The sequence below is a fragment of the Macaca fascicularis genome, chromosome 1 (genome assembly GCF_037993035.2).
Source record: "Macaca fascicularis isolate 582-1 chromosome 1, T2T-MFA8v1.1".
Lineage (NCBI taxonomy): Eukaryota > Metazoa > Chordata > Mammalia > Primates > Cercopithecidae > Macaca > Macaca fascicularis.
In genome coordinates this window covers 37,370,174-37,391,586 of record NC_088375.1, presented here as the reverse complement: position 1 = coordinate 37,391,586, position 21,413 = coordinate 37,370,174, and the positions used below count along the sequence as shown (strand labels likewise).

At 40.6% G+C, this 21,413-nt stretch overlaps 1 protein-coding gene and 1 long non-coding RNA gene across 14 annotated transcripts in view; both read right to left on the bottom strand.

The window, feature by feature from the left end:
• TOR1AIP1 (torsin 1A interacting protein 1) overlaps positions 1 to 17,655 on the bottom strand; it is a 37,571-nt gene extending 19,916 nt beyond the window's left edge. For 6 of the 13 annotated variants that reach the window (XR_012428692.1, XR_012428689.1, XM_005540130.4 and 3 more), the window contains exons 1-5: positions 16,971 to 17,655; positions 14,864 to 14,941; positions 11,212 to 11,271; positions 9,952 to 9,996; positions 618 to 659 (exon numbers count right to left, since the gene is read on the bottom strand). Coding sequence is in view for 8 of the 13 variants with exons in the window: in XM_005540130.4 (XP_005540187.3) it covers positions 618 to 659; positions 9,952 to 9,996; positions 11,212 to 11,271; positions 14,864 to 14,941; positions 16,971 to 17,448 (703 nt within the window). In the remaining 5 variants the exon portion in view is untranslated. Of the gene's footprint in view, positions 1 to 617; positions 660 to 9,951; positions 9,997 to 11,211; positions 11,272 to 14,863; positions 14,942 to 16,970 lie in introns of those variants that run through there. The other 7 variants (XR_012428704.1, XR_012428696.1, XM_005540133.4 and 4 more) reach the window with 2 other exon arrangements.
• Positions 17,342 to 17,655, bottom strand: LOC141409258 (uncharacterized). The gene has a single exon (XR_012428810.1). It is a non-coding gene; the product is annotated as an uncharacterized lncRNA (long non-coding RNA).
• Positions 17,656 to 21,413: the final 3,758 nt, after the last annotated feature.

The following is a 21,413-nucleotide window of genomic DNA, read 5'->3' as shown; positions in this document are numbered from 1 at the left end:
TTGAGCCACCGCGCCCGGCCGAAAACTGATTATTTTAATACCATAATAGCAAATATTACCTTTGCTTAAAATGAACCCAAATAGACAAAAGATGCTTAAAATGTAAGGCTGTCATCACTCATTCTATCTTTCCTATTATTTCTGCCCAGTTAACAGTTTAGATAAGCATGAATTTTTTTTCATGAAGAAAAATACATTATTTTCTGTTCTCACTTTTTAAAGAGATGGGGTCTCACTACGTTGCCCAGGCTGGAGTGCAGTGGCTATTCACAGGTACAATCCCACTACTGATCAGCACGGGAGTTTTGACCTGGTCCGTTTCTGAACTGAATGGATTCACCCCTCTTTAGGCAACACGGTGGTCCCCCGCTCCCGGGAGGCCACCATATTGATGCCAAACTTAGTGCAGACACCCGGTCGGCATAGCACACTACAGATAGCCCAGAACTCCTGGACTCAAGTGATCCTCCTGCCTCAGCATCCTGAGTAGCTGGGACTATAGGCATGTGCCACAGTCCCCGGCTGTGTTCTCACTTCTTAAGTATCTATCAGAATGGCTTCTAATGTAAAGAAAAAGACTTCAAATATATATTGTATGATATTTAAAAATAAAATACCTTCTTCAGAGAAATTGACCTTCTGTTGGACACTGGTGGCTTCTAGAAGAGAAAAGCATACATCAAATATTAAACATATAACATCAAAAGTTAAAGCTTAGAAATAAACAAAAGCTTAGGAAAAAAAGTTAAAGCTTAGGAATAAAAAAAGCATCTCATTTAGGAAAATGAACGTAAGGACACATTAAATACATTCTTTTCCTGTTAAATCACTAAGAATTGGCCGGGGGTAGTGGCTCATGCCTATAATCCCAGCACTTTGGGAGGCCGAGGTGGGTGGATCACTTGAGGTCAGGAGTCTGAGACCAGCCTGGTCAACATGGTAAAACCCTGTCTCTACTAAAAATACAAAAATCAGCCAGGCGTGGTGGTGCATGCCAGCTACTCGGAAGGCTGAGGCAGGAGAACAGTTTGAACCTGGGAAACAGAGGTTGCAGTGAGCCGAGATTGCGCCACTGTACACCAGCCTGGGCGACACAGCAAGACTCTGTCTCAAAACAAACAAAAAAAGGAAATGAAGTGCTTGATTTTCCTTCAGTCACAGGTCTATTTTTACTCTAAAATGTAACCTTTGTATGCAAAAAAACATTAAATTCTACATTGAGAAATATTCTAGTGTGTATAGGTTTACTATATTCTCATTCTCTTATTTGCCAAATCCCCTGTACTCCCTTTAAAAACCAACTACACTAACTGGACTGATGAACCAGTTCTTTAGGGCACTGGTATATCCAAAGAGGAGGAAAGGTAAAGAAAATTCTCCTTCCAGCGGGTCCATGTACATCACTGTTTTCCAGAGCAACAGAGAATCTGAACAAAAATAAATAAGCAAAACACATCAAATAAACTTGGAACATAGTATTTTTACATGGACTATTGTGAAATTAAAAAAAAAAAAAAGTGAGAAGTACCCAAAAGCAGGTATTGCACAATTGGGTTAAAATATCACTGAAGGATCATATGTAGAGAAGTAGCGTGATTTACACTTCTTCAACAAAACTCAGAATATTTCAGTTTTTAGCTCTACTAATTTTAACCTCAATTTTCTTATTAAAAGGGACAATAGCATTATGGAAAGCAAGTGCCAACACACTGTATGGTGAATTTGAAAATATTTCTTTTAAATCCATTTAATTAGATTAGTATAATACTAGTCAAGCTTTGAGTTCCACTGAAAATACTTCCTCTTGTCAGTGGCAAGTGCAAATTAGTATCTGAAATATATTTGCCAGCATTTTTTAATTAAAAAAAAAAAAAAACTAACCCAGAGAAAACTGCTGATAACACCATGTTACTCTTAAAGAGCTAGACTCTGGTGTATTAGGTACTATTTTGCTCTAGGTTCCTTAGGAACACTGTCCTTTCTTTTTCTCTTTTTTGAGGGAGAAAAAGGAAAAGTCAAAAAAAAAATTTTTAATTTAAAATAAGAGATGGGGTTTCACATGATGACCAGGCTGGTCTCAAACTCCTGGCCTCAAGAAATCCTCCCATCTCCTAGCCTATAATCCCAGCACTTTGGTCTCTTAAAGTGCTGGGATTACAGCCATGAGCTACACAGCTGGCCAAAAATTTTTAACTAGTATTTCCATTCTACAAAAAGGTATTGTTCTCTTTTTGAAGTTTTATTCTCGAAGTGCATAATTATTATAGTACTTCGTATTTTTGTACAGCAGTTTTACTTTGTTCATTTATGTAACTATTCACATAGCATGCAAATACAAGATGCTTTCTTAATCAATAATCATATTTTTGTTATTATCTTAAAATGCTAAGTCCTTAATATTTGCATGATGCTATTTGGTTTTCAAAAAACCCTTCACGAATGTTATCTGATTCCCATCTTATAAGGGAAGATTTTCATAAGTAAGGTTCATAGATATCAAGTGACTTGTCTAAGGGTATAGGACTAATGTAATAATAAAAAAAGCTAGAAGACCACAGGCTCTTTTGACTTCCAGTCTATTACAATTCTGCCACCTCATCAGTCTTGTTCATAATAGCACATAATAAGCACTCAATAGTTTTTTGTTTGTTTTGAGACATGGTCTGGTTCTGTTGTCCAGGCTGAAGTGCAGTGGTGTGATCTTGGCTCACTGCAACCCCTACCTTCTAGGCTCAAGCCATCCTCCCACATCAGCCTCCCGAGTAGCTGTGACTACAGGCACATGTCACCATATCCTGCTAATATTTGTCCTTTTTGTAGAGACAGGGTTTTGTATGCCATGTTGCCCAGCTGGTCTCGAACTCTTGAGCTCAATAATCTGCCTGCCTTGGCCTCCCAAAATGCTGGCATTACAGGCATGAGCCACTGCGCTTGGTCAATTTTTTGAATAAATGAATAAAGAAAAGGCTGATAGCTGAACTTTTCCTAATATGAGAGGTTCCAACAAACTTCTAAGTGTAATTCATATAATACAGTAGGCTTTACTAAAGTCTCATTTATATTTCAGTGTTATGTTTTACATAGTTACTTTAAAAATTAGAAGGTAGACAAAACCTCTTTAACTACGGCTGAATGGATTTTAGAATCTATAATAATGGAAAGGATATGTTGGAGATTTACATCCATTTGTTGAGCTATCAGAACAGTATAGTACATAGTACAGTAGTATGACTAGTACAGTAATCCCTCCTTTTTTCATTTGATAGGCATGTTTTATCTGTGTACATTTGAAGATATGTTTTATTTCTGTCCACATTTGAAGCTCCAGGTCAATTTGTCTAGAGCCAATTCACTTAATATTTAATCCTCCATATACCAAGTTGCCTAAAATTCAGTCTGCTTTTTTCTATTTATCCATGTGTTATCTAATTAGCATGGATGGTTTAATAATTATTTTTTAGCCAGCTTACATAAGGGAGCTCCCCATTTGAAGTATCTAATAAATCATGGATTCTATCCATTTTTCAATACTTTTCAGACTTCTGGATTTAATCTAGTGACTAAAGATCGTGTTTTAGAATTCTATGTTCCTGACAATAAATATTTATCAATAGTATTCAAAACAGGAATAACTAGTTATGCAATGCTATCTTGATCCCATCACTAAAACCAAAAAAAGTACTATTTGGTGTTTTATAATCCAATAATATCTATGAATTAGATATCTTAAATAATAATAATCCCTGTAGATTTGAAGAATAATCATTACTGAATCAGGTTATCCATTGTTTTGGCTACAGATACATTTTAAAACATAGTTTTCATTTCAATCCCTGTAGATTTGAAGAATAATCATTACTGAATCAGGTTATCCATTGTTTTGGCTACAGATACATTTTAAAACATAGTTTTCATTCTGGTAAACAAAGCTCAAGAAACCCAAGCCTGCTATGATTTAAAATGTCATTCTAAAAATTATTTAATGTCTCAGATAAAGAATCATGGCTAGTGTGAGACTACTGTCTGTAATATAAAGGACTTTCTCATATTGCATGCTCTCTAAAGGTAAAATAATGTCTATTATAAAGCAAACTGTAGTATTTGCAAGTCTCCGTCCTCATCCTGCCTGCTATTCATCCCTCAAAATTCAATCCAAATGTCATTTCCAACTCATAAAGCTGCCTCAACCTCTTCCACTGAGTACGGTGCTTCTCGTCTAGGCTCCCACAGACATGTATCACTATTTAGCACTTTAAAAAAAATGATTTGTAAACTTGTTTTTCTTTTCCATTACCTCACATACATCTAAGAGGTAGAGGAAAAAAAAAAAAAAAAAAAAACCGAATGGCTATTTATGAGCCTAGTATTTAGGTCAGTCACTGACATAAAGAAGGTGTTTAAAAATGTTTGGCCAGGCATGGTGGCTCATGCCTTGTAATCCCAGCACTTTGAGGTGGAGGCTGCAGTGAGCGGAGATCACGCTACTGCAACCCAGCCTGGGTGACAGAGTGAGACCCTGTCTCAAAAAAAAATTTAAAAATAAAAATGTTTGTTCCATGAATAAAATATATTTTATGATTACAGAATAAAGTCTGTGTAGTCTAGACTTTTGCTAATATTTTTCATACTATGATTAATGTTACTTAGCAACTTAAGAAAAAGTCTAAAATTAGTGCTCAATAATTAGATTACCTGCAAAGTTTTAAACATTCTACCTGTTTTCCCCTTTTTACCCAAGCTGCAAATAATGGAAATAAATATTTAAGTGTGATCTGATGATGAATCAGTAGCTATGGCTACATAAGCTTTAATTTCATTTCCCTCTTTTGTTATTCAGCTACCTTTATTTTAAACTTGGCTACTACATGTAGAAAGTTAAAGCATTAGATTTTTTTGTTTTTGTTTTTTGAGACAGAGTCTCACTCTGTCACCCAGGCTGGAGTGCAGTGGTGCGGTGTCGGCTCACTGCAACCTCCGCCTCCAGGGTTCAAGTGATTTTCCTACCTCAGTCTCCTGAGTAGCTGGGACTATAGGCGTGTGCCACCATGCCCGGCTAATTTTTGTATTTTTAGTAGAGACGGGGTTTCGCCATGTTGGCCGGGCTGGTCTTGAACTCCTGACCTCAGGTGATCCACCTGCCTCAGCCTCCCAAAGTGCTGGGATTACAGGCATGAGCCACTGCACCCAGCCTCTTTTTTCTTTTGAGACAAGGTCTCTTTTTGTTGCCTAGGCTGGAGTGCAGTGGCACAATCTCAGCTCACTGCAACCTCTGCGTCCTGGCTTCAAGTGATCCTCCAGACTCAGCCTCCCAAGTAACTGGGACTATAGGCACATGCCACCACACCCAGCTAACAGTTGCATTTTTTTCTGTAGAGATGAGGTTTCGCCATGTTGCCCAGGCTAAATTTCTGGGTTCAAGTGATCCACCTGCCTGGGCCTCCCAAAGAGCTGGCATTACAAGCATGAGCCACCATGCCTGGCCTTAAAAAAAATACTTTTTTAAAAAAGGTATTACTCTTCCCAATGTTCATATAGAAGCTTTGAGAATTAAAATCATATTTTGAGCAAAAAATCCTTAATATTAAAACATTATTGAGAAACTCATAAAGGCTGTGGCTGTAACAAATATATAGACAAATGGTAATAACTAAACCATGCTGTTTAAGAAGGTGTTATATTTTCCAATAACCTCAACCAATTAGGAAAAGCTACTTTCAGAAGTCCCAGGTCTTTATGTTTGTTTTAAGATAGACCACTTAATAGTCATCCCCTCTAGTGAAAACCAAGCACTAATTGTGCCACTTTCTATTTACTTTCTGTTACTTGGCCACAGTTTTTAAGGAATTCAAACCTTAGGTATAACCCAGCTTTTTACAACTTACAAAATTCCCTAGTTATTTTGAAAGCCCAGGTGCCAAAGCATCTACATTTCTCCTGTAGATTTCGCTATTCCTAGAGATTTGTGGGAGGTACTTGGTGTGAGGAGCAAAGGCCACTCAAGAAAATATAAACTTGGCTTACTTTGTGTTTTGTCTGGGGACAGACGTGAAAATATAAATAAGACCACTGTGCTTTCTCAAAGGAATACTGGATAGAACACAGGAGTCATTGTTTCCTTTCTTCATTTTTTTTTTTTGAGATGGAGTCTCGCTCTTGTCGCCCAGGGCGTGTGATGGCACTATCTCGGCTCACTACAACCTTCAACTCCCGGGTTCAAGCGATTCTCCTGCCTTAGCCTCCCGAGTAGCTGGGATTATAGGTGCCCACCACCACGACTGGCTAATTTTTGTAATTTTAGTAGAGATGGGGTTTCACCATGTTGGCCAGGCTCATGTCGAACTCCTGACCTCAGATTCTGTCCACCTCAGCCTCCCAAAGTGCTGGGATTACAGATGTGAGCCACCACGCCTGACTTGTTTCCTTTCTTCTTGTGCTCTAGGTACAACCTAGTATGGAGTGTTGTAATAAATACATGTTCAGGCAAGTATGTAACTTCTGAATTTACTCTGACAACAAACGACCATTTGGGTGATTTGTCGTCTTTATTCTTGCCATCACTATAAATCAGGGGTCAGCAAACTTTTTTTTATAAAGGACTAAATAGTAGATATTTTAAGCTTTGTGAGTCACATAAGGTCTCTGTTACATGCTTTGTTTTTTTTCAGGAGTGTAAAAATTCCTTCTTAGTTCATCGGCTGAATAAAAAGATTGTAGGCCAATTTCACACAGAAGCTGTAGCTTGCTGACCCCAGGTACAGATAGTTTTAAGACTATCTGCTGGGCATGGTGGCTCACGCCTGTAATCCGAGTACTTTGGGAGGCCAAGGAAGGTGTATCATTTGAGGTCAGGCGTTCAGGACCAACCTGGCAAGCATGGTGAAACACTGTCTCTGCTAAAAATACAAAAATTAGCCAGGCATGGTGTCATGTGTCTGTAATCCCAGCTACATGGGAGGCTGAAGTCAGAGCATTGCTTAAGCCTAGGAGGTGGAGGTTGCAGTGAGCTGAGATTGTACCACTACAGTCCAGCCTGGGTGACAGAGCGAGACTGTCTCAAAAAAAAAAAAAAAAAAAAAAAGACTATTCGATGCCAATCATGCTTTTGAGAATACAGTCAAGAGTGGGGCAGCGGCCGGGTGCGGTGGCTCAAGCCTGTAATCCCAGCACTTTGGGAGGCCGAGACGGGCGGATCATGAGGTCAGGAGATCGAGACCATCCTGGCTAACACGGTGAAACCCCGTCTCTACTAAAAATACAAGAAAATTAGCCGGGCGAGGTGGCGGCGCCTGTAGTCCCAGCTACTCGGGAGGCTGAGGCAGGAGAATGGCGTGAACCCGGGGGAGCGGAGCTTGCAGTGAGCTGAGATCGCGCCACTGCACTCCAGCCTGGGCAACAGAGCGAGACTCCGTCTCAAAAAAAAAAAAAAAAAAAAGAGTGGGGCAGCAGGAGGAGAGAGCAAAGAATAGTCTGGTGTTATCACTAGTATTCAAACTCCACGAATCGCCATTTCATATACTCCAAGGTGTACTAACGTTACTATAAAGGAATTGAAGAATGTCATTCTTTGTTTTATTTATTTATTTATTTATTTTGAGACTGAATCTCGCTCTATCGCCCAGGCTGGAGTGCAATGGCACAATTTCGGCTCACTGCAACCTCCACCTCCCCGGTTCAGGCAGTTCTCCCTGCCTCAGCCTCCCAAGCAGTTGGGATTACAGATGCCCACCACCATGCCTGATTAATTTTTTGTATTTTTAGCAGAGACAGGGTTTCACTCTGTTGGCCAGGATGGTCTCAAACTCCTGACCTCAGGTGACCCACTTGCCTCAGCCTCCCAAAGTGCTGGGATTATAGGCATGGGCCACCGTGCCCAGCCTCATTCTTTGTATTAAACCCACAGAAAATGACTTTAAAATGAAAATCTCTTTTTTAAATTTACAATCACAGAAAAAAATGAATTTAAATAATATGACAATTTCAGACAATAAAAAACAAAGTTTTTATTACAAGGTGCTCATAAAAATGATTTTTAAGTCCAGCAAAGAGTGTTAGGTTATTTCAGCTCCAAGTTATCTTTTTTAAAAAGTTTTTTTTTTTTTTTTTTGAGACAGAGTTTTATTACTCTTTTTGCCCAGGCTGGAGTGCAGTGGCGCAATCTTGGCTCACTGCAACCTCTACCTCCTGTGTGTAAGTGATTCTCCTGCCTTAGCCTCCCAAGTAGCCGGGGTTACAGGTGCGCAGCACCTGTGTGAGCTACCGCACTTAGCCTAAAAAGTTTTTTTAAGTATCTAAAGAAGTGGCCTCAACTTAAGCGAAAGATGAATTAGAAGAATGTGCAATGATTTATAAAGAAAAATGAAGCGTTTCCCTTTTGGCTCATCTTCAAATTTAGAAAAAAATTAAAATGTAAAAAAAACTAAGTCCAATGACATTCAGTGTAGATTCATTTAAAACCAGAAATCGTAGTATGTCATGTCCTACAGCCAGAGAGACACTGAAATGAATTAAAACCAGTTCAACAAACATATTATAGCAAAGGGCACTGAACTTACTATGAACAAAGTATCAAATTCACTTTCTAAATCAAGAAAGGGCTGCCGTGCAGTCGCTCATGCCTGTAATCTCAAAACTTTGGGAGGCCAAGGCAGGTGGATCGCTTGAGGTCAGGAGTTCGAGATCAGCCTGACCAACGTGGTGAAAGCCCACCTCTACTAAATATACAAAAATTAGCTGGGTGTCATGGTGGTCATCTGTAATCCCAGACGCTTGAGAGGCTGAGGCAGGAGAATCACTTGAACCCAGGAAGTGGAGCTTGCAGTGGGCCAAGATCACGTCATTGCACACCAGCCTGGGTGATAGAGCAAGACCCTGTCTCGAAAAAATAAAAATAAATAAATAAAAATAAAAAATAAAAATAAAAATCAAGGGAAAGACTGGGTGTGGTGGCTCACGCCTATAATCCCAGCACTTTGGGAAGCCAAGTGGGGGTAGATCACAAGGTCAGGGAGTTTGAAACCAGCCTCGCCAACATGGTGAAACCCTGGAGTTTGAAACCAGCCTGGCCAACATGGTGAAACCCTGGAGTTTGAAACCAGCCTGGCCAACATGGTGAAACCCTGTCTCTACTAAAAATACAAAACAAGTAGCCAGGCATGGTGGTGGGCACCTGTAATCCCAGCTACTTGGGAGGCTGAGGCAGGAGAATTGCTTGAACCTGGGAGGTGGAAGTTGCAGTGAGCCAAGATCGCACCATTGCACTACAGCTTGGGTGACAGAGCAAGACTCTGTCTCAGAAAAACAAAAACGAAAACAGAATAAATCAAGAGAAAAAACTTAATTGGTAAGTTGATACCTTTTTCCGAATAGTGTGAATTTAATGAAGACTAGCAAGGACTAAATTGATTTATTAAATGTTTTTATATGAATTTAAGCAATAATATAGGCATAACTACAGACAACAAAAACCAAGGCTATTTATGGGAGGTCCTAGTCATAGGGACTATGTCCCCACAAGCTGACGTAATAAATTAGTATTCTCAAGCCAATGACTAGATAAGTATACTCTTGTATTCTATTAATCTAGACCCTTAAAGAGGCCCTATAAGAATTAGAGATAGGGTTGGGTGCAGTGGTGCATGCCAATAATCCCAGCACTTTGGGAGGCTAAAGTGGGTGGATTGCTAGAGCCCAGGAATTCAAGACTAGCCTGGGCAACATGGTGAAACCCTATCTCTATAAAAAATACAGGAATTAGCCAGGCATGGTGGCACATGACTGTAGTCCCAGCTACTCCGAAGGCTGAGGTGGGAGGCTCAGTTAAGCCTCCGGAGTAGCTGGGACTACAGTGGGAGGAGGAGGTTGCAGTGAGCCAAGATCATGCCACTGCACTCCAACCTGGGTGAGAGTGAGACCCTGCCTGGAAAAAAAAAAAAAGAATAGAGATAAACGAACCTAATTCACTCATTTTAGTATTTTCATTTGTTTTGTAGGTCAAATCTGCAAGAGACATAGCAAGAGAATGATTAGGGCTGAAAAGGAAATGCATCATATGGTTCTTTACCACAGGTTCATCAATAAAGCCTTAGTAGATCTTTACCACTGGAATACTTAATAGGATAGTCAACGATCTATTGAAATAAATCAACATAATTCTTTGTTAAAGAGAATGGGAAGCTACAGAAACCTAATGTAAAGATAAATACATTTCCCTTTCAGTTCCCATGATAAAGCATCTTTAAGAGCCAAAAAAACAATGAAAATGAAGTAAAAGTAGACTGGAGTAACTTTACTAGTTTTCTTCATAGTCATGAAATCAATTTCAGGGCAATACTTTTAATCATTTTAGTCAAAAAGATAACTGAGGGAGGGATATTTTGTCGTCCTGTGCCACGGAGCTCCATCTTGAATTTTCTGTTAGCAGTATACTGGAAGAATAAAGTCCCTGACCATAGTTTAAAATCATCATAGTTAACAGAAAGAATCACAGGAATATATAAAAAACAATCTCTTCAAAAAAGGAAGCTCTTTATATATGAATATAGAAATATCTCTGGTATATATGTTAAGTAAAAATAAACAACAAGAAAGTGCAGAAAAGAAAGCCAGGTGCCGTGGCTCATGCCTGTAACCCCAGCGCTTTGGGAGGCTGAGGTGGGTGGATCACTTACCCAGGCGTTTGAGATCAGCCTGGGTAACATGGCAAAATCCCATCTCTACAAAAGATACAAAAATTAGCCAGGCGTGGTGGTGCATGCATAGTCCCACTACTTGGCGGGCTGAGGCAGGAGGACTGCTTGAGCCGGAGAGGTTGAGGTTGTAGTCAGCCCTGGTTGTGCCACTGCACTCCAGCCTGTATGACGGAGTTAGACCTTGTCTCAAAATAATAATAAAAAAAAAAGACAGAAATGAGAGTTTATAAAGCCGAAATTTATGTTACAAAAAGGACAAGATAATTTTATCCATGAATTTCTGTGAATCTCCAAAAAATATAAACTGACAACATTGGTTGCTTTTGATGAAGAGACTGGCTGGCTGAAGAACAGAGGGGCAGGGAGCCTTTTTCATGTATATTGATAGTAACTTTTGAGTTCTGAATCATATGAATACGTGTACAACCATATTTAAAAACAGAATTGTATTTATAGAAAAGGTAAGCCAACAGACAATAGAATTGTATTTACAGAAAAGGTAAGCCAACAGACAATCTCTTACCAGATCGTGGGTATCTTAGAGGGGGTCGACATAAGCTGATTGCAAGATCTTCACTCACCGCTAATACAGGAAGAGAAAACATTTAAAAATATATAAAATGTGAAACACACTAGCTTTATTATATGATAATCTCTTATCTATTCAACAAAGGTTTACAGAGCTTTTATTTATGTTAGAGGAGCAGAGACAAGTTTTCTAAGTGACAACTATTGTGAACTAGTGATGACAATGAACTAGAGACAAGTTTCCTGCCATATAAAATTTACAGTCTTGACGGAGAAATTTGCAATTTTTCTCAGCAAACCGTAGCTGTAGAAAGGAAAGAAATACTAAATAAAAATATTCTAAATTGCTCAGTTAAGAATCAAAATCTGTATTATGGCACCAACTCAATTACCTATTCCATTTGTGATGGACCCTCATTGTGGATTATTTATGGAATATTTTAATTTTAGGCTTAACATCTTGAGACTTAATATACTCATTCTAACTATTTAACCTTGTATTGAAGAAATGCAAGTTAATTTTAAATAAAAACGTTAATGTGGGCCAGGGTTCATTTCAGACCCTCTCTAGTTCCATAGCATTGGGTTAGTGGAAAAGCCGATCCTATTAAAATGTTAATTTTAGTCTAGAAAACCACCTATAAAGGTATATTTTCTCCAAGTACCTCAATAACATATTCTAAAACCAAAGATTTACCAAAATTTGGATTATATTATGTTTTGTTTCATTCATCTGCATAAAAAAGCTTTATGTCTTAGTGCTGAGTTGCAAAAACCACATTCTGGAACTCTGACGTTCCCCTTAAATATTCCAGCTCTAAGATTCTATGAAATATCTATCTCAGTATTTCACATATCAAGTATTTAGAACTTATATCAATATCTTTAAAAATAAATCTTTCCAGCCTAGGCAACATACTGAGACCCTGTCTCCACATAAAATAAAAAAATTAACCAGACATAGTGGTGTGTGCCTGTAATTCCAGCTATTTGGGAGGTGAAGGCAGGAGGATGATAGTTTGAGTCCAGGAGTTTGTGGCTGCAGTATAACTGCACTGCACTCCAGCCTGGGTGACAGTGAGACCTTGTCTCTTTAAAACAAAAACGAAAACGAAAACCCTGCACACATGATAATAAAGGCAAATTTTAGTTCCTGTTACTCCACATATTACAACTACCTTTCTCTTTTTCTTCTCTGTACTTCCAGCCTTTTCAGGTTGAACTAAAAACTAAACCTCAAAATCTGTTTGTGGTTTGTTTGCTTTTACTAAGCTACATTTAATCAAACTTACTCTACAGACATTAATCACTACTTCAGTTCCCATCTTTTCATTTAAGAAGCATTTCCTGTATATGCTACTATATACATAACCCACGTAAAGTACTTGAATAGGGTACCAGACAGAGGTATGAGAGAATAAAATATTAAGTACCCTTCTTTGATAGGAGGCTCCCTCACTTGTCTGCTTTTGTTCACCACTGCACCCTCAAATCAAAGCATGGAGACTGGCACAAAGTAGGTGCTCAATAAGTATCTGGAGAATGAATGCTCTAACTACAGTAGCTAGAGAAGCAAATGTTCATGATAAAATAGTAAGCATTTAAGAACAACTATTTATGATTATTCAGCTAGAAACCACACTAGTAGAACAAAAATATCCGGTTAACTTTTGGAAAAATAAATAAAATTTGTCCTAATATATTTTTGGATTACAAAATTAGTGTCATAATTTCCAGAAAGGAATGAATCTGGCCATAGGAGAATAACTGTTATGTAGGTATATATGACCTGAATTGATTAAACAACCTAACAGCTATTTTAAGTGAAAACAACTCAATTATGGAATTTCAAACAATGAGAAGATTTCAAACTATATTCCTGTTCTGAATTAATCAACATTTTTCAAGTTTTTCAATAACAAGATGACCAAATGATGTATTTTTACTATGTTTTTTTATAAGGTGGTCCTTTGGTTTAGGTCTTTATTCTTTTTTTTTTTTTTTAGACGGACTCAGGCTCCACCACCCAGGCTGGAGTGCAGTGGCACGATCTTGGTTCACTGCAACCTCCGCCTCCCAGGTTCAAGCGATTCTCTTGCCTCAGCCTCCTGGGTAGCTGTGGTTACAGGCGCCCACCACCACACCTGGCTAGTTTTTGTATTTTTAGTAGAGACGGGGTTTTCACCATATTGGCCAGGCTGGTCTCGAACTCCTGACCTCATGATCCGCCCACCTTGGCCTCCCAAAGTGCTGGGCTTATAGGTGGGAGCCACTGCACCCGGCCTAGGTCTTTATTCTTAAGGGCATCTTTGCATAATTTTCTCTCAGACCACACCGGTAGCCTTACATACAATTATAGCACTGTTTTGAATATCAAAGTTAAACTGAATGCCTATCATTCTATGAGGAAGAAGGGCTTATCTTTACCTTAAACTTATACTTAAAGCAGTCCTCCATCAAAGAGTGACTCCATCTAAATAATTTCTCTTAGACTTTATAAGCATTTAATAATTCCCTAAACTCTCCTTTCATTAAGAGGCATGGGATGGGAATATGCTAAGTATTAGATGTAGTATAAAAGCACCTTTTAGAGGAAGAAAACCCTGAGTATCTCAAACCTCTCAAAGACAGACATATTCTTATTTCTAGTAATAGTGAATGCACAGTATGCTATTGATACAGTCCAAGTAATCTACATACAGATTCCATTTAATCTGTCACTTACATTGGTAAACATTTTCAATTTCCATTTATAGCATAAGCTTCTTGAGAAGAAGGATACACTTAAGCAAAATGTATGTTTATTGTGGCACTTTTCACAATAGCAAAAACTTGGAACCAACCCAAATGCCCATCAATGATAGACTGGATTAAGAAAATGTGGCACATACACTATGGAATACTATGCAGCCATAAAAAAGGATGAATTCATGTCCTTTGTAGGGCCATGGATGAAGCTGGAAACCATCATTCTTAGCAAACTATCACAAACTATCGCAAGGACAGAAAACGAAACACCGCATGTTCTCACTCATAGGTGGGAATTGAACAATGAGAACCCTTGGACACAGGATGGGGAACATCACACACGGGCGCCTGTCATGGGGTGGGGACACGGGGGAGGGTAGCATTAGGAGATATACCTAATGTAAATGATGAGTTAACGGGTGCAGCACACCAACATGGCAGCTGTATACATATGTAACAAATCTGCACATTGTGCACATGTACCCTAGAACTTAAAGTATAATAATAAAAACTTAATCCATTTTAAACAGAGGACAGTATGACATATTCATTCAGTTGACATTTAACAAACTTTACTGAGTAGCTAGTTATGACATGAGAGAATGATAGTGAGGCACTTGGAAGATGAAAGGGCTCTGGAGAAGACAAATCTGGGTCTGAATTTTGGCTCAGTCACATACGTGACCTTACAGAACTGTCTTAGCTTCTCTGTGCTTCAGTTTTCTCTTCTTTGAAATTGGTATAGTATGTATGTTACAAGGTTATATGGGTGGCTGGTACTCTTGAGTACTCACATGTCTGCCCTTGTCTTTTCTTTACACATATTTACATTGCTTACTTCAATGAACATTTAAAAAGTTGGTAGGTAAGGAGATAAACAAAAAGTCAACTCTTCTTACCTGGAGCCTCTTGTATGCTCCTGACAGTTTTCTTTGAAATCGTTTGGCTTAAATCAGTTTCGGAAGATGGTTCATCCTCTAAAAAACAGACGTAACTAGAGTTAAAATTCAGAATATATGACCTGGGAGATAATGGCACAGATTATGCATTTTTGTAACAATACATATGCAAAAATGCAAGAAATTCATTTCTTTAGAAACAGGTGGTTAGGTTTACCAAAACTTAGGAATTAAACTAGTCAGAACTCCTCTTGGGACAGAATACAACTAATTCGTTAGAATATAGTAATATTTGCCACTGTTGTTTTACAAAAATATATCATTTCAGAAAATCAAAAAGATGGGGTAGAGAATCACAAACAATGTGGAAGAATGCAGAAGAGTGAAAATGTTTAGATCTTTAAAGATTTAATAAAATAGGGGTAAATTCTTTACTTGTTAAAAAAATGTTAGCCTATATAACTGCACTAGGCTCTGTGGGACTCAATACAATGTAACATATTTATTGCCTACCTTGTGCAAAGCATTCTTCCAGGTACTGAAAGATACTGAATTAAACCAAGTACTTAAATTACTATCAAATATATATGATAGGCTCCTTGTCTGCAAAAACTTTGTAATTTTTTTTTTTTTTTTTTTTGAGACGGAGTCTCGCTGTGTCGCCCAGGCTGGAGTGCAGTGGCCGGATCTCAGCTCACTGCAAGCTCCGCCTCCCGGGTTTTTACGCCATTCTCCTGCCTCAGCCTCCCGAGTAGCCGGGACTACAGGCGCCCGCCACCTCGCCCGGCTAGTTTTTTGTATTTTTTAGTAGAGACGGGGTTTCACCGTGTTAGCCAGGATGGTCTCGAACTCCTGACCTCGTGATCCGCCCGTCTCGGCCTCCCAAAGTGCTGGGATTACAGGCTTGAGCCACCGCGCCCGGCCAAAACTTTGTAATCTTAAAAGAGATAAAACACACATATATATGGGCTAAACTGTCTTGAGTTGCTACACCCAAAAGTAACTGACACAACTTTAACATAAAGTTGCCAAAATCAAGTCTTCAAATCTGTCAGTACCTTCACGAGTCAGCAGGTAAACTTGCAGCCTATCATCGTGCTGTAAGCTGAAAACCCACTCCTCCGCATATCAATAGTCTACCACAAACTATGTCTTCCCATTGTGACTCAGGTCCGCTGATTTTTACCTCACAGGTGCCTTACGTGGGACTAACATGAAACTTCATCTGTGACTCAGTGTTGGGTCCCAAAATGGGGGGGCAGGGTGGGAGAGGATAGGTTAAGGAAACTGATTCACCTATGACTTACCTAACACTATACATTCACTCTGTCAGCATCCCTTTTGTCCATTTAGACGAAAACTAATTAATAGTATTGTTTTTCAGGTTGCTTTGTCAGCCTGATTTGCCAGACTACTTGAGGTTACAGTGACGGCCACCAAAGTGGCAGATTTTTGGCAGGGACCACCACACTGGAGAAAGAGCAATCAGCTCAAGTTTATCAGACACTGGGGAACATGAGTTCAGGAAAAATGAGTTACCCCATTTCGGTGTAAGTATTGGGTGAGGTCTCAAATCAATTAACTAAACTCAGCAATCCCTCGAAATGCCCACTCACAAAATTTCTCCTTTCTCTCTCTCCACCTGGGTGGGGAGGGAAAACGACTGAAAGGTTTGATCCTCAGCTGGAGACTCTGGCCTGCCAGCGTTAAAAAAGGAAATGGAAGTGGTTTCCGTAGAAACATCCGCAGGGTAGACGAAACCAAAATGAAACCGAACCTGGAGTAATTCGCTGTCCCCTCGTGAAGGCCTGCAGAAAAAGGCAGCCCTGACTCCCCTAAATTGATGCCCGATGTTGGTCAGAGCGCCCCAGCCCTGCCCGGGTCGCTCCATACGACCATCTTTCCACTCCTTAGGTCGGCGCTTCCTTCCCCGCTGCGGGTCAGGATGGCCCTTGCACGGCGACACACGTCCAGAAGGGACTGAGGAGTACCCAGTACCCAATCCCAGTACTTAGTACCCAGGCGGGGATGAGCTCCACGGAGGCGCGCGCCCGCCCCCGCGCGTTCCCTGGCTCGCGGCTGGGACTGTTACCTCCGCGATCCTCACCTTCAGAGGAATGACAGTCCCGCAGCCCTCTCCCGGTCGTAACGGGAGACGGCTGTAGCGGAGGCTGCTGTGAGTACTGCTGCTGAAGGCGGGTAGCCCTTCGCGTCTGCATCTCTTCGGCTTCCTGGAGTCGCGGCAGCCTCCGCCGCTGCCTAGAACGAAGGTAGTACGCGCTTTCTCTCACTTCCTCTTTCGCAGAATCGGGCCGGAACTCTTCTAGCCGGCTTCGTTTTCCCACCGGGGACCTTTCTTTGGCCACCAGGGGCTCGAAGTCTCCGTACACTTCTGGCGGCTCCTCCGAGAACCTCACTTCCCGCCGGCCCTGGCGCGACAGAGGAGTTCCGTACGCAGGCGCGTCGCTGCTGCCGCCATTTTGAGGGGCGAGCCGGCCCCTTCCTTCTCGGATGGGGGCCCTGGGAGTGACGTATACACCCCATCCTTCCCGCACCGCCTCCGCCCGCGGTCCCTCGCCCGCCATAGTTGTTGACGTAGCTTTAGTTGATCGCGAGGATGGCTTTCTGGATCCTAGGTTCTCCTGCCGGTGGCGGCGATGGCTTCTCGGGTGTGTTAGGTGGTGGTCGCTGTGGTCAGGGAGGCAGTTGCGAGTCGCCGGGGCCGCCGCCTGCGTCGTCGCTGCTGTGTAGCAAACCTGCCTCTGGGCCCATGGTGTGTCTTGAGGGCTGTGGAAGAGGCAGTGCCTGAGCTGGGTCAGCTGCTGTGGGTCGCTCCCGCCTCCTGGCTGGAGACACCAAAGAGGAGGAGAAGGGGGAGGAGGACGTCTCTGCCTTCGGCCTTCAGTAAAGGAGGGGTGGGGGCGACGGAAGGGTGGCAGGGCAAATTGCCTGTCCCAAGTCGAGCCGCTCGTGGCAAGTTTTGCCTGCATATAGGAGACGCCCGTCCTATCTCCCACTACCAAGTCTGCGGGAAAAGGAGTGAGACGAGGGTGAAGAAGACCAGGTTTCGCTTCTCGGCCCCAGGCTGTTGCGCAGTTTCCCTGGAATCGTTTTGATCGACTGCTACGTTGAGCATGTCCTTCCCAGTGTCCTTAGCAGGAGCGATGGCCAGAGAGATAACTTTTGCACATGTCATGTTTTCGTGGCAAAAATTTTAGTTTCAAGTTCCTTATGAAGGCGGTTACCTAGTTTTAAATTTTGTCACCTGTTGAGGTTGTACAAAATCCTGTCTACAGTCATACTCTTTGAATGTATTTTCTTTTCCGAAATGTACCCATAGGAAACATGACCTTATTCCTGGTCTTTAATATTTCTTGGTTTTATACCAAGCAGCACTGTTCGGAAGACCATGTTAGTGCTACATTGTGCACAGTGAGGAACACGTTTTTTTATTAAAGACAGTACTGTAATTTTAAGTTGTGATCCATTATTTTTACTTTTATTCTGGATATGACGTGATACTCTACATTTGATTTAAAATGCTTTCTGGACTTTCTGGAATAAGCATGGTAAAAGCTATTTGTTTCACCTCCATATACCATGTTTATAGATGTGGCTAATCTGCAAATACCTAACCAAAATTAGACACACTCAGAGAAGGTCGATTAAGTTCGTGTAAAGTCTGAATAATTATTGAAAAAAAGCTCAAATCACCTTCAAATATACAACTTCTTGTGGGACTTGCTATGATTGGAGTGAACAGATTTTAAAAATTGTAATTTGGATACCAGTTACAATGAGTGATTCTGAAAAGTTTGAAGGTGTTTGTTTATTCTTCCAAGTAATCACCTTAAAATGCTTCTGAGCAACTCATTTGTTGCTCAGACTTGGCACAAATTTCAACTACTTAGGTCGTAATGTGTACTACGTTTTTAGTTTTTATTTTATTTTATTTTGAGACGGAGTTTGCTCTGTCACCCAGGCTGGAGTGCAGTGGCACGATCTTGGCTCACTGCAAGCTCCGCCTCCAGGGTTCACGCCTTTCTCCTGCCTCAGCCTCCCCAGCAGCTGGGACTACAGGTGCCAGCCGCCACGTCCGGCTAGTTTTTTGTATTTTTAGTAGTGACGGGGTTTCACCGTGTTAGCCAGGATGGTCTGGATCTCTTGACCTCGTGATTCGCCCGCCTCGGCCTCCCAAAGTGCTGGGATTACAGGCATAAGCCACTGCGCCTGGCAGTGTACTATGTTTTTACTAATATTGTCCATAAATGTGGCCACAGGCACGAGGAATTAGAGTTTTAGAGTGAGATAGGGTTTGGCCTGGTAGGAGCTTAGTTTACTGTAGCTTTATATACAATATAGCTTTTAAAAACTGCAGGAAAGTAACAAAAGAGACTTCTTTATCCCTGTCTCTTTCTTTTTCTTCTTTCTTCTTGTCTTTTAAGGAAAAATGAAAAGGGTACTCTCCCTTGTCAGCCTGGATTAGATGGTATATTTCGGAAATTTGCTAGATTTTTCCAACAAAATACTGATAAGTATTGATATGGTAATACATGGCTTTTATTTATGTTTTAAGTAGGGCTTTCCCTTTAAGGTGGCTATTACATGACTCATTAGTAACACAATAGTGTAAGTTCCTTGATAGATTTAATTATTAAATATAAATTTTACGGTAATATATTGAGTTCATGTTATGAACATTAAAGTCTCCTTGAAACATTTTACCAAGACAGATGACTATATAGAAACTGGGATACTAGCTTATAAAACTTGGATACAGGCTTGTAAAACTTAGGGTTGAGGGACAAGTTAAAAAAGAGAAGAGATTCTACATACTGAACAATCAGAGAAGATGAGAGGTTCTACATATTATTGAATAATCAGAATGTGCATATTTTGTAATTAAAACTGCTTGTAAAGGCTTAGGAATGGCCTTTCAACTAAATTAATGAGACACTGTAAAATTAGAGGCATAGTAACTTTAATGGTAATTTACATACATACATATATATGCATAGGATTTTCCCTCTCTTGTCTAGGTTGTAAGCATACAGAGACCTACCTCTACTGTGACTGCCTCCTTCACCTAGAAACCTTGCAGATACCACACTGACTAACTCTGAGGCAAAACTAAACTGTTACAAAACTAGATACTCTGCTGTAGCTATTATCCAGACTATAAGAGTTGCTCAAAAGAGGTGACATTACAGTGACAGTAGACTCATAGCCAATATTATAAGGGATGCGCTGGGCCACTAAAAAAGGAGGCCTCAGCTCTGGATGTTAAAGTTACTTTGGGAATTTGAGAAATCTGGAGGAATTCAGCGACTCATAAAAGAAGACCAGTAAGAAAAGAAATGATTAGGCGGGGCGCGGTGGCTCAAGCCTGTAATCCCAGCGCTTTGGGAGGCCGAGACGGGCAGATCACGAGGTCAAGAGATCAAGACCATCCTGGCTAACACGGTGAAACCCCCGTCTCTGCTACAAAAATACGAAAAAACTAGCCGGGCGAGGTGGCGGGCACCTGTAGTCCCAGCTACTCAGGAGGCTGAGGCAGGAGAATGGCGTAAACCCGGGAGGCGGAGCTTGCAGTGAGCCGAGATCCGGCCACTGCACTCTAGCCTGGGGGACAGAGCGAGAATCCGTCTCAAAAAAATAAAAAAGAAAGAAAGAAAGAAAAGAAATGGTTAAAACAAAGAATACACTAAATAATTCATTTACTTACCAAACATGTATTTTGTGCCAGCAATGAGGAAGATTGCTTTACCTTTAGGGAATTTGCCATTTATTGGGAAAGAGAAACACGAAAAATTACAATTCAGATTAAATGACTGGCATTAATTCACACACTTAACTATTAGGGCTAGGTCTAGAAATCCTGTGCTCTTGCGACTGGGTTCCTAAATCAGTTACTTTGTTTCATTTTTAATTTATTTATTTAGAGACAGAGTCTGGCTCTTTCGCCTAGGCCGGAGTGCAGTGGCGCAATCTCAGCTCACTGCAGCTTCCCGCCACCCCGGGTTCAAGTGATCTCATGCCTCAGCCTCCCGAGTAGCTGGGATTACAGGTGTCTGCCACCGCGCCCAGCTAATTTTTGTTATTTTTAGTAGAGACAGAGTTTTGCCATGTTGTCAAGGCTGGTCTTGAACTCCTGACCTCAGGTGATCCACCCGCCTTGGCCTCCCAAAGTCCTTGGATTACAGGCATGAGCCACCACGCCTGGTCAAAATAAATTATTTTAAATGAAACATTTGAGAACAAATTTTGTACAGGAACTTTTTGCTTAGGGTAAGCAGAAATTCATTTATTTAAAGAGAAATCATCTATCTGTTGTGACTTAGTAGTAGAAATGAAGTGGGCAACACTTAATTTTAATAAGGAAAATATGATTAAAATATTAAACAGGAGGAAGTTAATTAAAGATATAGTAGCTGGCTCCATTTATTCCCCAGTCTTACAAATGATAGAAAAAATATTTTAATGACTTAATACAAATGAAAATAGCTGGAAATGTTATACTGAAATTAAACACAATGAATGGATGGAATAT